Source organism: Ovis canadensis, chromosome 22, assembly GCF_042477335.2.
Source record: "Ovis canadensis isolate MfBH-ARS-UI-01 breed Bighorn chromosome 22, ARS-UI_OviCan_v2, whole genome shotgun sequence".
In the NCBI taxonomy this organism is placed as follows: Eukaryota; Metazoa; Chordata; class Mammalia; order Artiodactyla; family Bovidae; genus Ovis; species Ovis canadensis.
In genome coordinates, this window is record NC_091266.1 from 40,324,798 (window position 1) to 40,341,847 (window position 17,050).

Below are 17,050 nucleotides of genomic sequence, written 5' to 3' on the forward strand. Positions count from 1 at the left end.
GAATGCCCGTCAGAGGGGAGGGGTTCACCTGCACGGTAGGGCATTACGTCCCTTTTAAAGAGAATTCCCACAAAGGATAAAAAGCAAGGTGCATAAAAATATATAAGAGGATCCCACTTTGCTGAAAAATAACGACCAAATTCAGAAAGCAAAAGGAAAACAAACCCCTGAACCTGTATATTCACTAGTTGGCTAGCTGTGAACTACATTACTTCTTCTGATTTCAGTTTCCTTATTTGTAAAATTGGGATATGATAATGCACATCTATGAGGATTTTTGTGAAGATTAAATGAGTTAATACCTGTAAAATCCTTGGTATATAGAAATTACCTGAGAAATATTAGCTATTATTATGATAATGACATTAGTAGACCTAAATAGAATATGCAGAATTCAAAGAAAAATATGGAAGAACACATGCTGGATCGTTAACTTGGTTTCTTTCTGTGTCAATGAGGGACTGATGTGGGTGGAAGGGAGAAGAAGGTTCAAGTGAATAACAAAGAGAAGTGAAGTCGCTTAGTCATATCTGACTCTGTGACCCCATGGACTGTAGCCTACCAGGCTCCTTCGTCCATGGGATTTTCCAGGCAAGAGTACTGGAGTGGGTTGCCATTTCCTTCTCCAGGGGACCTTCCCAACGCAGGGATCGAACCCAGGTCTCCTGCATTGCAGGCAGATGCTTTACCGTCTGAGCCACCGGGGAAGCTAAGAAGGAGAAAATAAATGTTTATTTCCCATTTATGCACTTATTTAGAATTACAGCATATGGGACTATGAATAAAGAAATAAAATGAGAATACTTGTTAAAGAAGACATTTGTTACTAAGTATATCAGATCAATAGAACTGATAGTGTAGTACAAAATAATATATGCTAAAAAGACATTTATTAAAATTTGATTCCATCCTTCCTTAAATATAAATCTAAGAAAACTTTGAAAGATATTGGATTTCACTGGTGGCTCAGATGGTAAGGAATCTGCCTGCAATGCAGGAGACTTGGGTTCAGTCTCTGCATTGGGAAGATTCCCCTGGAGAAGAGAATGGCAACCCATTCCAGTAACATTGCCTAGATAATTCCATGGACAGAGGAGCCTGGTGGGCTCTAGTCCATGGGGTCGCAAAGAGTTGGACATGACTGAGTGACTAACATTTCTTTCACTATTTAAAGATATAAGGGGAAATATATTAAACACCAGCCCTCATTAACTCTGTTGGGGAAACATTAGAAGAGGGTTTCTTAGAATATATTTTCTGGAATGCTAATTCTACAAGTAGAGTAAAAGTATTCGCTGCTGCAATGACTGGAGATTGGGAACATGATGCTCACAGGTATCCAAAACCTGAATCATATATTACCATGACAAAGATGTCCTTTTTGACCTTTAGGTTCTAGGTAAATCTCTTCTTTTGAGGAAGCTTCCCTGGCCCTGTTACTTCAAGTGCATCCCCCTCCTTCCTTCTCTGTCATGTTTCTCTGTTTATTTCCTTCAACTGCAGTCATTAATTAAGAGAATTCCACTGAAACGCAGTGAAATATTCTTAAGAATTTTCTCCTGGTGTGTTCTAGCTGTTGTTAAAGTATAAGCTCTATTCATTCAACCAGTTTTCCTTACAAAATTTTTTTTCTGAAGGAATTTTAGAAGAAGTTTGTCCTTAGAAAATCAATTTCCGTGGTCATTGAAGCTAAGAGTCATGATGATGTCATTTCTACTGTGTGGATTCCTTGTCGAGAAGCATTGGCTCACGGTGGAATTTTGGGCCTCGGTTTTCCATACTTGCAAAAAAGAGGCAGCTACTTCTGCATCTCCTCTTGCCTAAAAGTGTTTTGCACACAGTAGAACACGTATTTTTATGAAGTCTTTTGGGTTTCCCTGATGGGAGTGAGTTAGACATTGGTAAAGATAGCGTTATGATTGCTATCAATGTCAGAGGTCACTTTTCTTTCCTGTGGTTAACCTTATAAAGCCATGACTGTGGCCAAACAGCTAATCTATCTCTTACCCTTCCTAGTGCTTTGTGTTGCTGCTGCTGCTGCTAAGTCGCTTCAGTCGTGTCCGACTCTGTGCGAACCCACAGACGGCAGCCCATTGGGCTCCGCCATCCCTGGGATTCTCCAGGCAAGAACACTGGAGTGGGTTGCCATTTCCTTCTCCAATGCATGAAAGTGAAAAATGAAAGTGAAGTCGCTCAGTCGCGTCTGACTCAGCGACCCTATGGACTGCAGCCTACCAGGCTCCTCCGTCCATGGGAGTTTCCAGGCAAGAGTACTGGAGTGGGATGCCATTGCCTTCTGCCAGTGCTTTGTGTTAAGATCCGTTTAAGCTTGTGCTTATTTTTTTATTCCTTTTTTGGGGGTTGGGGTGGGCAAGAGAGGTTTTCAGAATTGAAAGAATTTCTTTATTTTCTTTTCTGTTTTGTGATCACAGAATAACTGTGCTAAGCCTTAATGCTTGAGCAGAATGGTGCTGTAGATAAAGTATGTTTGCCTCTAATCAGCTGGGCTGAACTTCTGTGTTGTACCGCAATGATTATAGCCACAGTCAGATTTTCTGATTGCTGGCATTTCTGCTCGCTACCCTCAGATGCAAAATCTGTTTGTCCTGAACCAATAACCGCAGATGGGCTATTTAACCATCTTTATTACTTCTTTCTCCTCCAGGTCCTCATGAACATGGAAGACATAAAAGTCCGTGAAATGCAGATTTTTGACTATAGGAAAAAAATCGCTGAATCAGAGACTAAATTAAAACAGCAACAGAACCTGTATGAAGCTGTGAGATCAGATAGGAATCTGTATAGTAAAAATCTAGTTGAGGCTCAGGTAAAGAATATATTTATGTCTTTACATTTTGCTCCCTTCCCATGCTGGGTTTAAAGCAGTTTCTGTTATTCTAATAGCAGAATTTACAATAGATTGAGAAAGAAGAAATCGGGGAATTCACCTGAAAGAAAAGATCAGTTTATGCAGAACTGTCAGATTGTTTGAAATGGAAATGACACAACTTGATCAGATGTGAAGATCGAGGCTCTGGTTTTAATTATTATGTAGAATTGCCATTCTCCTGTTTCTTGTTGTTAAAACTGCTAATAGCTATCATGACTCAGAGGGGAGCAGCATACTCCTGTCATTTAAGTGCAGAGTTTTGCTTTGTAATTTTTTAGTTAAAAATGTTTGTTGTGATTCCAATTTGTCTCTTATACAGTGAGGAGTAAAGTGTGTGCATGTGTGTATGTGTATGGCAAATTCATTATGTATTTTTACATTTATCTCATGAAAATATTTGGAGAGTTAATGCTATGAAATACTTTGAGGTCTATGGGCACAAGATACAAAGATACCCAGTTGTAATCGATCAGGAAATCATTGTTTTAAATGAATCTCCCTTAAAGCTCCTGACTATGCATTGAGCTTCCATAGTGGATGATGTCTATTTAATTCACTTTCAAACATATCTCCTTTCATTTTGTTAGGATGAAATAACGGAAATGAAGAGAAAATTAAAGATTATGACCCACCAGGTAGATCAACTGAAAGAAGAAATCTCAGCTAAGGAGTCGGCACTTGTGAAACTACATCTGGAACAGCAGCGCATAGAAAAGGAGAAGGAGACGCTGAAGGTACAGACCTCATAATAAAGGCGGTGGGCCAGTTGTCAATCCGTTAGACCCACTGGGGCCAGGCTCTGTGCTCAGTGAGGATGGCCGGGGGCGGGGCGGGGCCGGGGGCGGGGAGAACAACCAAAGCACCAGGAGGATGAACTCCATCACCTCGAGGTCAGTCTTCCTTCCCTACAGGGAGTGCTGCCAGCTAGAACGGGAAGGGGCCAGTGGAGATGCTGAGCTCCTAGATTACCTGTGCTGGTTATCATGGCATCAGTGGAAGAGAACCTAGCAGGTCAGCAGTGCCCAGGAAGTCCTGGAACTTTCAGGCTCACTACGACCTCTTTGCCTTTACAACTCAAGTCCAGCCCTTTGTTTGCACTCAACCCTCCCAAACTCCTCCCTGGGGCTTCTATGAGACAAAGCTGGCAGATCTTTTGTGCTGCTGCCCTGATACTTATTTGCTTCATGTGCACGTGCTGTTTCTGCCTGCGACATCATTGTCTACCAGGTGTCAGACTTTGTCCTTACTTGTTTGGCCCTCAACTGGGTTCATGGATCACCTTACTTCTGTGAGTCTAAGAACTTCGCAGCCACTCCTCTAGGGAACCACCTTTGTCTACACATATTGCTGAGATATATCCTTTTAAATCTACAAATTTAGAACATTCTAGGTCTACTAATATAACATAAAGACTAGGCCCCCAAATATATGCCAAATAATTATACCATATCAAAACTTTGAGTTAAATACATTTTACTATACATATTCATTAAACCTAATGAATTTCCTAGCCAATCCAGTAAATTTCCCTTCTAATCCATTTGCCCAAAGAATTAAAAAAGAAACTTCTAAGAGAATAGTGCCACTTTTATTTTTTTAAATGTGTATGTTTATGAGCCATTTGCAGAAACTTCTATAGCCAGTGAAAGACTGAATTTCTGCACATGACTATCTTCAAAGATAGTTCTATCTTGAAAATGAATATGTAGCATTGGACAGATTTAATGTCAAATTTCCTTGATTCTATGATGCTGTAGACTGAAATTCGCACTCTCAGTTTAACAATAGGTTTTGTCAACTTAATGATAGGTCTTCATGGAAATAGAACTACTACATTAAGTTAAGTTAAGGCACATGAGGATGGAAAGAAATTAAAATGTAGTGAAAGTGCCTTTACATTAAAGATATGGTAATTGATATATTTACCTAAGACTTTCATCTTCTCACTCCAGCTCATGATACAAAAAACAGAAAATTCTGTACTAAAATTTATTTACATATAAAGAAACATAACTATATATTCTAAAATTTGAAAATACCTTGCATCTTTGCCCTTATTCTCCTTGTTTGAAAGCATATTAATAGTTTTATAGGAGGTTGGTTGTTCCACCCTGGAAGTCTATGGTAAGATGGTATTTATTTATCATTGGCTGAATCAGAAGAGTCTTATTGCAAACACTGCTTCACTCATAGGCCTCATGGACCCATGTTAGCAAGGCTTCAGTGTAACTGGATTTGGTACATCATCTCTACCTTTGCAGAGGATGACATTGATCCTCATCTCTTACTTTCCAAGGAATGCTCTTTTCAAAAGATTAATTATTGCTGCATAATGGGATCCAAGGAAGACAAAGTCCTGCTTTAGAATAAGCAATGTCCTATGCAAAAAGGGATTATTCCTGATTCCTTAGTTGGACTTTGGTTAATATGTTTAAATTACACCCTCCATCATTAGACATCTATACATATAGCTCCAAAGAAGCACCATAATAAAATAAAGGAATAAAGTTTATAATAAAGTTTAAATCATAAACTTTATATTATTTTAATCATAATAAAATAAAATTTCTGTCTCTTTGGTCCTGTGCCAGCAGAGTTGGCAGCTGGTGACTAAGGGAGATGATTAAAGGGCTTCTGTTCTAGAAAGTCTGCTCCAAATGGTGAATCCTAGGTCTGGATAGCTTTGTGTCATCGATTACAGGAAGATGATTGCTTTGGACTTACTGTGAAACTAGGATGCCTTTTCCTCAGCTTTTCCCATTAAGGCAAGAATTAGGAACAGAAAAAAAGGCTGCCTCCTTGATTTATTATTTGAGGTTCTCCACTGGTGACTTGCAGTGGTGCTTTGACTGGATAATTTTGGCCTATCATTAAGCCCATTGGACATCCTTTAGAAAAATATGACAGCTCAAATGCTGAGTTTCAGCCTCTTAACTCTTTTAGCCTCAAAGATGAATCACATTTACAGAGGTCTCTGAATTTCATGCATCTGAGCTTTGCAAACCAAAACCCTGGAGGAAAGGGCAGATTGTTGTTGGTTTTTTTTTTTTTTTTAGTAACTTTGCTCCATGAGAGACATGTAGCTTATTATAGTGAGTTATACAAAGCTATGTTGGTACATAATCTCTCCCGGAAGGGCAAGCCCTAGCCTGTTTGGTAGACCATGAGATGCTTTTTGACAGGACAACCCAATTTATTGCTTCTCCAAGCCCACGACAAACAATTGTCCATAAGAGATCATCCCCATCCTCATTCATCACTGCCCACCCTCCCCCCCACCTCCACCCCCGCCCAGATAGAAGAGTCTTGCTTCTTCCATGTTTCTTTTTCAGTTGCTGCCAGGCTCTACAGACTCCTCAGGATTCTAGACATTATCAGCACATGATGGTTATGACAGGATGTCAATAGTTCCTTGTAGACGTAGCTGCATCTGTGTTCATCTGCCCATTCTGTCCCCGTCTTGTTTCATCAGCACTAAAGGGGCCATCTCATGTGGAGTGTCTGCCTTCCAGTTCTAACAAGCTCTCGATTCTGTTCATCACCACCCCATCATCCCACATCAATCTGACAGCACTTTGATTCTTGGTGAATAATTCAGCAGCAAATTCTCTGTGTCCAGAGCTCAGCGTCACATTAGCAACTGGCTTCAGGGCACCATATCCTTGTACTCAGTGGACTCTCTAGAGCAATATGGATGGGAACTGTTGGAGGGAGAGGGAGGGAGAGAGAGAGAAAGCCTGATTATTCTCATGGTTAAAAGACTTCAGATGGTCCTATTTATTTTGCAGGATATAAACAGATGGTTTCTGTGAAACCCAGTGAATGTTGGGATGCTGTATGAAGGGGTCAAACTCCCTCAAGTATGCTTCTTTAAAAAAAAAATTATTTATTTATTTTTGGCTGCACTGGGTCTTCTTGCCGCACAGGGCTTTGTCTAGCTGTGGCGAGCAGGGGCTACCCTCTAGTTGCTGTGCGCAGGGCTACTCTTCATTGTGGTGCAAAGGCTTCTTACTGCAGTGCCTTCTCTTATTGAACATAGGCTCTGGGGTGCACGGGCTTCCGTAGCTATGGCTCCCGGGCTCTAGAACACGTCCTCAACAGTTGCTGCCCGCAGGCTTAGATGCCCTGCAGCATGTAGAATCTTCCCAGACCAGGGATCAAACCTGTGTCCCCTGTGTTGGCCGGCTGATCCTTAACCACTGGACAACCAGAGAAGTTCCCAAGTATGGTTCTTGAGATATGATTTATGCCCACAGCCAGACTGGGTGATACATACGCCATGAACACCTATCACAAAACTGTATAATTGTAGAGGTAGTGACCAAAGAGCATGTCCTGCCATCATATTACAACTTTATGCCTCGGGTCCCATCTAGAATGTTGCTTGATGAGCTTTTGGGTGCACAGAAGTTGTTACCATCTTTCCTGGATGAGGCAGCTCAGATTTACAACTGCTAGATGCATTAGACCTAAGGTATTTTGTTGACGTTAACATTTGCTGCCAACGTCTAGTGCCACATCTTGTTTACAGCCCATAAATTTATGACATAAGGAGACCACTCAGAATTTTGATATATTAGGAAAAAAAAGCACCAAGCAATGCCAAACACACGAATGGTTTTACATTTCAGACAGATACTTTTACACACCATTGATTGCATTTTAATATAACAGTGGTTTCATTTTGTTCTGCTGATAGATTCTGATCAGCTCTTGGCACTTAGGAACAGGGAAGTGAATGTTGCACATCTGGGAAAATAAAAGTTTTATTAAAGAAAGCATGAGCCAAACAGGTATTTTATTGCTGTCTTCGCCGTCACCTTAAATGATTATAGAAATAGAAAGGCTGGTTCTTGACTCTCTTTCCTAACAGGCAAACCCCCAAAGTGGTAAATACAAAGCCAGACCAGATCTTTTCTCACTAAGTGTTTCCCTTTGCTTATCCCTGGACCAACATATATTTCATGAATGAGCAAACAAAATGTCATAAAGGAAAGCCTGTGTTTTATGGTCGCTAGCTGCGTTTTGTTTGTGACATTACAGATCTATTGCTAGGTGTGTGGCGTCTTGTACTGTTCGGATAAATTTGAGCTATGGGATTAAAGACTGTTGGTCTTCATGGATTAGAGGCAGGTGGCAACTAGAGTTGGGTTGGTTCATAGGCACTCACTTGCAAATATTTGGTTTTCTGTCATCCCTTTTGTGACATTTCTGGGTGGGTGGAGGTGGGGGAACCCAATTCTTCCTTGAAGGAAAAAGTTACTAGTTTTCCATTTTCACATGTTGACCTGCAGGCCATTGAAAAGTTGGAGGCTTAATATTGTCTTGTCCTCTCCCTTGGGATTTCAGGTGTGGGTGAAAGCAGAGCTCTTCCTTCGTCTTTCCTTCTTGTGCTGACCTAGCTGTGATACAGCTGTCTTTATATGGGCATGGAACCTCGAAGCTGTATTCTTTTTTCCTATAATATGATTAACTCTCTGGATCCCAAGTGCATACTCTCCACAGCCCATGGCGTACAAGGCCCTTCTCAGGTTGTCTCAGCTGTTTTACCAGGCTTACTTCCTGCAGTTCCCTACCTAGTACTCCAACTCAGCCACATTGGATGTTTTGCCATCTGGTAAACACACCAGGTGCTTTATAGTTTGCATGCCTCTGTTCACGTGAGTCTGACCACTGACTACTCTCCCCCAGCATATACATCTCCCTTTTAGAAATAACTGTCAACTTCCAATGCCCAGACTTGTTTTTCTCTCTAATCCTCAGGAAGAAATAGGAACTCTGTCCTGTACTCCCATGTTCTTCTTCATAGTAGAGAGCATTTCCACACTGCAGAGTGGTTGGTTATATTTGTCATCTCCAGTGGGTGGTAAATCCCTCACGTCTTACTCATCTTCTGTATTTGACTTGGAACTATTGTATGGTGATAGCAAAGGGAACAGAAACTCTGGAATGAAAAGCTCTAGGTTGGAATCTCAACTTTGCTTCTTATTAGCTGCGTGACCTTGAGCAGGTTGATTTGCTCTTCTTTGTCTCTAATTGCATTTGTGAAACTGGGACAAGAGTAGCTAGGCACAATACTTAATATCATGCCAGAGGTGTTGTAAGCCACAAATATACTTACGGATTTGGAGCAAATGTGTCCTGTGATGAGAGGAATTTTCCTTCTGAAACTTACCAGTCAAAGCATCCTTTCCTTGCTTCTCTTAGGATTTCCATGTAGCCTCAAGAACCTCAAGATCTGAGTTCTTCCAGGAAGCCTTCCTAAGTGCTGCAGTCCTCTGACCTCCCGTGGCATCAATTCACTGTCTGTGTGACAAAAAAATCCTGAAACATTATTGTCTGGACTTGTTAATATTTGCATAATACTTGTATATCTCATCTTCTCATCTAGATTGGAATTGTCTTAGGAGTAGGATCTATATATCTTTTTATACTATAGCATCTCTTCTATTCCATCAGGATGTTTTATAAGACAGTCATTTGGTTGTTATCTTTATTAATTTACATTTTGCTTATAATAGACTCTATTTCTGCAGTTGATATGCTGATGATATTAGGATTGTTATAGGAGCTGATACATACAGATATACCTCCGCCCAGTCCCTCCCCCACCATGCTCACCCCCCACATCCTTCTCTGTACTATCTGTGGATTCTCCTCATGTTTAGCTGGTAAGAGAGCTGCTGTTGAATACCAATGAGGGTCCTGCTATACTGATATAGAAAAATGGTGGAAATCCCTCAAGGGCACAACTCATAGAATAAACATGATCACCGTAATATGTGTTGTTGTTTCTTTACAGGCCTTGTGTGTGTGTGTGTGTGTGTGTTAAGCTTCCTTTGCTTGCGAGGATTATCAAACCATGCTAAACGAGACATCACAGGGAAGTGTAAGAAGCACACTATCCATCTAAATCCGGGCCCTGTTGACCTGGTTGGTGCTGTTGCAGAGTGAAATCGGTCTGTGTCTTTCACTCATTGTCAGGCCGAGCTGCAGAAGCTGAGACAACAAGCCCTGGAGACCAAACACTTCATTGAAAAGCAGGAAGCCGAGGAGAGAAAACTCCTGCGAATTATAGCAGAGGCTGATGGGGAGAGGCTGAGACAGAAGAAGGAATTGGACCAGGTAGGAAGAGACCACACCTCCCCAGGCCTGCAGACTCTATCAGCAGACACAATTTGATTCAGCTCCTCACAAAACCTCATTCTTTTCTGAGCTCTTCCATTGCGTCTCTCAGAACAGCCCCAAAGGCCCACTTCCTGTTGATTAATTATGAAATATCCATTCATTTATTCTGAGTTGGTGATGGACAGGGAGGCCTGGTGTGCTGCGATTCACGGGGTCGCAAAGAGTCAGACATGACTGAGCGACTGAACTGAATTGAACTAATTACAAGCACTTCCTGTGCGTCACCCAGTCCTTTAGGCTCTGGGGATATACTGACCAACAAGAAAATAAGTTACCCTGCCCTCAGGGGGTTTACATTCTAGCATAATATCATTGTTGCATATAATTACAATGAATAATTACATAATTTTGGGGGTTAGAAACTTAAATGCTTTCAGAGATCTAGCAGGTTAAAAAAAAGAGACATTGGCTTGTGCAAGACAGTGAAAGTGAAAGTATTAGTCACTCAGTCATGTCCAACTCTTTGTGACTCCATGGACTGTAGCCTGCCAGAGCTCTCCCCATGGAATTCTCCAGGCAAGAGTACTAGAGTGGGTAGTCAGTCACTTCTCTAGGGGATCTTCCTGACCCAGGAGTCGAACCCAGGTCTCCTGCATCACAGGCAGATTCTTGACCATCTGTGCCACCAGGGAAGCATGTGATATAAGACAGTAAGGAGTGGTAGAACTTGGCAAGAGCTTGCCCACCCTAAAGACGTTCACATTTAAACACATACAATAACTTGTTGGCAAAAACCCATGGGCCATGGACTATTATTATTAATAATATAATTTGTTGTACTCTTGTGGGAGGAGTCCAGTATTGGCTGTCTAGCAGGCTATTTTCAGTGCCTCACCTGCTGAGTGCCTAGCACATGTGGGCGTTGGATGGGCGTTCACTGATTCTCTGAATGCTGCTGCTGTAATGAAACGTGGGACGTTTTTGTCCGCCAGTGGCCATGCCCTGCCCTACCTTTCTAGGTCATCAGCGAGAGAGATATCCTTGGGTCGCAGCTAGTTCGGCGCAATGATGAGCTGGCTTTGCTCTATGAGAAGATCAAGATTCAGCAGTCTGTGCTGAATAAAGGAGAGAGCCAGTATAACCAGAGGTTGGAGGACATGAGAATCCTCAAGCTTGAGATCAAGAAGCTTCGCCGGGAGAAAGGGATTCTTGCCAGGAGTGTGGCCAATGTCGATGAACTCAGGTAATGGAAGACCCCCTCGGAGGTGAGCGCATAGCAGCCTGTGGGGACCTCCTAAGGACCTTATGTTCCTCCTATTGGTCACTGAAGGTCTTTTTTTTTTTTAAAAAGATATTTATTTGGCTTTGCCAGGTCTTAGTTACAGCACGTGGGATCTAGTTCCTTGACCAGCGATCAAACCTGGGTCCCCTGCATTGGTCCCTGAGTTTTAACCACTGGACCATCAGGGTAGTCCCGGCCACTGAAAGCCTTTTTCTGGTTGCATAAAATAATTTTTTTTGTTGAAATGATCAGCAAATAATGAGAACAACTTTTCCATAACCCATAATCTACACTATGTCCATTCTATGTCACAAAAAAATGAATTCATTTCCTTTCAGGGGAACATGAGCAAGTGTAAAAGCATTTTTTAAAAACTTTATTCTGGATTTGGTGAAAGAAATTTCAGTTAAATCATAACCACAAAGTAGTTACAATTCGGAAAAAAATTCCCCCAATGAGCTCTTTAGAATTTCTTTAATCAGGCAGTATGCAAGAGATGGAACATCAATATTTAAATTGAATCCTGGTAACATTTGCACATCTTTTTCTTGGAATTACACACAGAATGAAAAGAGGGGGAAATTTTAATTTTATCACTATTTGAAAACTCTGTTTCCTTAGAAGGCAGCCAAATTTTACATCTCACTCTTGATTTATCTTCCGCGGCTTTCACTTGAGCTTAGTGCGCCTTCTTTTTGCTTTAAATCTTACATTATACAAGCTCTACTTTCCCTTTGGGAAAACATCACCATGTTTTATATGGGCAATTGCAGGAAACCAAATAATAGGTCTGGTGTTTTCCCAGTAACTATCTTATCCTCCACAGACTTGTAGATGAACAGTATCCTTGGCCACCTTGGGACAAGGACACAGTCTGGATCTGCTTCTTAAATTAATTGAATTAGATAGTTTTGATATTTAGACGCAGTGAATATGTTCGGGAATAGCAAGGGAAGTTGCCACCATCAAGGATAGATCAATACTCTCTTTTTTAAAGAGTTGTTCATATTTCAGACGATGAAAGTAATACAAATTCATTGTAGAAAATATGGGGTGTGCAGAAACAATGTAAAGAAGGGATTAGAAAATCACTCATAAGTCTCCTATCCAGAGATACCACCACTGACATTTTGGAGGCAATTGGATTTACTCTTAAGACACTATCGAATGATCTCTAGGACCATAACTAAACTTGCCTGGCAGCTTAGTTGGTAAAGAATCTGCCTGCAATGCAAGAAACCTGGGTTCAATCCCTGGGTCTGGAAGATCTCCTGGAGAAACAAATGGCAACCCAGTCCAGTATTCTTGCCTGGAGAATTCCACGGACAGGAGAGCCTGGTGAGCTACTACTGTTCGTGGGGTCCCAAAGAGTTGGACATGACTGAGTGATTAACACAAACTTGCCAGCCATGTGTTATTTTTATTACATATGCAAAGCACCAAATTCTACCCACTCTCAATTTGTTGATTTTATCTTTATAGTGGGAGGTGCATGTTCAGTCGCTCAGTTGTGTTCGACTCTTTGCAACCCCATGGACTGTAAACCGCCAGGCTTTTCTGTCCATGGGATTTTCCAGGCAAGAATACTAAAGTGGGTTGTCATTTCCTCCTCCAGGGGATCTTCCCAACCCAGAGATAGAACCCTAATTTTCTGCTTCTCCTGCATTGGCAGGCGGATTCTTTTACCCCTGAGCCACCTAGGAATTCCTTATAAAGGAACTTAATAAACTTAATACAGATATTGGAGGCAAGCGGGCATGAATTCCAATCTCAGACTTGCCACCGACAAGCTGTGTGATCTTGGGCAAATCACAACTTATTTGAGCTTTAAATTTGTTAAAATTAAACACGAAAATGTAACGTGCCTAGCACAGAGTCTGGTGCAAAAGAAATCATCAATCATAGTTCCCAATACCCTTGCCCCTCTCTGCGGATGACACTCTAGAAAATAGTAGTGTTAAAAATATGCTTTTAATTCTGAGCAGCTTGTTCTGAGCTCCCTGTTGAGTGAGCATCATGCAGTTAATTCTAATGGTTTGTCTTGCTAATGAGGGGAAGTTGTATTATTGGTTTAAATGAAGCAATTAAGTAAAAGAGATGGCTTGGTATTAGTAATCTGCACACTCGTAGCAGACGAGGACTGATAATAATATCCTTCTTGCCCGTGTCAACCTGAGTGCCTGCCTCTGCTCCGCCTCCCAACAAAACTTCTCTTTCAATAGACTGGCAGCCAGTGGATGGTTGTAGACTCTGGTTACCTATTAACTAGAGATTTGAGAAGTGTATTTGAGCCAGAGCTAGCTCTTTGGGACTTTTTCAGTCACCTGTGTGGTTGTGGAACATGAGATAAATGATCACTCCTAATTCAGTATTTTTCAGTACTGGCTGCACATTAGAATTACCAGCTGCTGCTGCTAAGTCGCTTCAGTCATGTCTGACTCTGTGAGACCCCATAGATGGCAGCCCACCAGGCTCCCCTGTCCCTGGGATTCTCCAGGCAAGAACATTGGAGTGGGTTGCCATTTCCTTCTCCAATAGAATTACCAGCAGAACTTTAAGAATCTATGAAACCCAAGCCTCATGCTAGACCAATTAAAGCAGAACTCCTTTGGGGGTTGGTCCAGGTAAAGGCATGGTGTCATAGTTCCCCGGGTGATTCCAGTATGTTGCCAGGGTGGTGATACACGGTCTTAATGGATGTCAGGTTTCACCTGAGCCTCGGTCGCTTGCATTGCAGGGCCGTAACTCATGGCAGAACATAGCTTGTTCTCTCGCTGCTACTGTAGAAGACATTTAGAAACGTGGAACAATATGTTGAAATCCTCATGATTTACCCTTTCCCTGTTCTTTCCATACACTTCTAAAATTCCCTGGGTATCAAGAATCAGTTCCTGATACTTTTTTTCCCCCCTAAAGCTAAAGCTGAAGTTTGCCTTCTGCAAGAATTGGTATTACCTGTGTCTTGCCTCAGGCAGCTGGTCTCAATGTTCCCGAAGTCTCCCTAATCCATCTTTTTCTATAAGATGTAGCATGCGCGAAACCATGTAAAGAAAGGATACTCAAATACTGGGCAGAGAATTTGTTTGCTAAAGAAAGTTTGACCTATTTAGGCAGGAGCTTTTTCACACGCAAAGAGAGTTCCTGAAGGAGAGGACGAGATGCCGAGCCTTGGAGGAGGAACTGGAGAACCCCATGAATGTGCACAGATGGAGGAAGCTTGAGGTAACATCCAGGAGAGCCTTCCTCCCACCCCCCAAATCTCTCTCTACCCTACTTGTCTTCTTACCTAAAGCACAGTAACAAGCACAGTTTTATTTAATCTGTGTTATTGTCACCCAAAACGTAAAAGACTGGATCAAATGTAAATTAGATTGTTCCAGATGAGTTTTGTTTTTAAAAGCCTTTGCATCCTTTTATTTCCCAAAAGGAAGCGTGGCTTTTAAACTTGCCCTCTTTTCAAAGAACTAGTATTGTGTTCGTCAGACTCCTTCTTTTAGGATCTGGGGACACAGCCAAGTCCCTTTGGAAGATGATGGATAATAAACCTCTTATTTTATTTTATGACCTCCTGAGATTCATTTCCACCAGCAGATAACAGTAATAGAGAAGCTTTGCTTGTTCAATAAAAAGATGCCCATCTCCTCTAGTAGTACCCAGTAATGTGGGTGCAAGAAGGGGCTTTGACTAAGTTAACAGCTGGAGTGTTGGGAGAATAGGCGTATGTGATATAAGAAACAGCAAGGAAAAGGAGAAAATCAGCCAAGTAGGTTTTTGTTTTTCACTATTATTTTTTCCTTTAAATGAAGAAAGCATTAAAGAGAATGCATTATAAATTGTTATGTAAACATGAGGCCTGAATTTTAACTGTGTCCCGTCTTGCCAAGTGAATGTGTATGCCAAATCTACTTCCAAAATATGGATATCAGTTGGCACTGCTTAGTATTTCTTAAGCAAAGTCATAGTGGAATATCTCCTGCCTTTTGGACCCTCATTTATTCCTCTTCAAATGCCAAGAGTGGGGTAGTTTACTAAACTAACAACAACATGAATGTGTCTGGGGAAGAGAGATGAAAACTGTAAATTCATTTACCATCACATTAGTTTATTCCACGTGTTTTCGAGCAGATCTTTTAAAGTTTCCAATTCCATGTCAATTTCTATTATAAAAATTGGAAAACAGAGACTCTGGGAGGCAGTTGAAAATATTTAGCTGCTAAATTAATTCCAAATGTCAGTATAGTTGAAAGTGAACCTTTGGCTCAATGTCTAGAGGACAAATTATCAATGTATAACAGTAGATCTTGTTTGAATTGTACACAGTTATTGAAGGTGCATCAGAGCTTTACGGATTGATAATGCCATTTGAAAGCTAAATGCCATGGTTGTGTCCTGCTGCTAATAATTAGCAGACTTCCACATCCTGGGAACTTGCCCCATCATAGGTTGTAAAGAATCTTCTTGTTGATAATTATGAAAGGAGAGCCCTGAGACCGAATGAGTTAGGGAACCCTGTCTTATTCCAGTGTAAACAAATGATGGTAGGGAAAACCTCAGAGCATAGTAATTAAGAAGCCCGGGCTTTAGAACCAGGCATATCTGGGCTTGAATCCAGCTCTGACCTTTATCAACATGGGTAGATATCCTCCTCTGAGCCTCAGTTGCTTTATCTGTAAAAGGGGAAGGTAATACTGTCTAACAGGACTGTCGAGAGACTAAAATTTGATAATGTGTGAAAAGCACTTAACATAGTGTTCAGATGGTGCAAAGAATCAGGTATTAGGCCCAGGAGCTGCCATCAGTGCTGCTGTTATTATTTCCCCTGGTGGAATAAACATATTCACTTTCCACTTATGGGCTCACTAGGGACAACAGAGACGATACTAGCCAAACATCAGTCTGTTTTGATGACTGTCTCATCTGTTGTGCAATGCATTTTGTTTTGTTTTGTCTTGTTTCTGATTCTTGTCTATATTGGATCTATAACTTTGCAATAGATTTTAATAGAACAGTAATTCTGTAGGGACCTCAGTGCTCTGAACCTGGTAATCTCAGCTGCTTTATTTTTTTCCCCCTGAATAGGCCAGTGACCCCAGTACCTTTGAGCTGATACAGAAAATACATACACTGCAGAAGCGTCTCATCAGCAAGACGGAAGAGGTGGTTGAAAAAGAGCTGCTTCTCCAGGTACCATTTCCATTTTCCGTGCTCATCAAACAAGCCTATTTCTTTAAAACCATCATGTCCAGTACTATGTTTTTAGAGCTAGATATTTGGCAGCGTTGCATGCCCCATTTTTAACTGTAGATGGCAACAGGGACTCACACACAGAGAACAAACAACCTGATTAATTGGTCTTTTATGCTGCCATCACTAATATTTCAAGAATTCTAGAAAATTAAGTTCAAAGCTACATCTACTGCATTGAGTAATGTGAGCTCCCCTCCCCGCAACTTCTCTGTAGTTTTGTTAGATTCTTTTAAACGCTTTTCTTCATATCTTCATATGATGTGAAATGCCATGACTTTGATTTTGAAAACTAGCCTTCACATAGAGCACAATGTCCTCTTAAAGGTCTGTGAGAGTGAAATGGAAGAAAAGGTATCTTCTTGAAGATTTTATGTAGTAAGTTATTCTGAAGCAATCAACAGTGGTAACATCTCTGTGCATCTCTGTCTTTGGAAGTACCAGTTGTCACTACTATCATCGTTATCATCACTGTGCCAGATACTGTGCTGGTGGCTTTATCTCCT

General features: G+C 41.2%; 1 protein-coding gene across 1 annotated transcript in view; it reads left to right on the forward strand.

Moving 5' to 3' along the window:
* The window catches only part of CFAP58 (cilia and flagella associated protein 58), a 115,556-nt gene that overhangs the window by 42,047 nt on the left and 56,459 nt on the right, over positions 1 to 17,050 (forward strand). The window contains exons 10-15 of the mRNA XM_069567700.1: positions 2,666 to 2,827; positions 3,478 to 3,624; positions 9,875 to 10,015; positions 11,038 to 11,261; positions 14,411 to 14,522; positions 16,380 to 16,484. Coding sequence (XP_069423801.1) covers positions 2,666 to 2,827; positions 3,478 to 3,624; positions 9,875 to 10,015; positions 11,038 to 11,261; positions 14,411 to 14,522; positions 16,380 to 16,484 — 891 coding nt within the window. The remainder of the gene's footprint in view (positions 1 to 2,665; positions 2,828 to 3,477; positions 3,625 to 9,874; positions 10,016 to 11,037; positions 11,262 to 14,410; positions 14,523 to 16,379; positions 16,485 to 17,050) is intronic.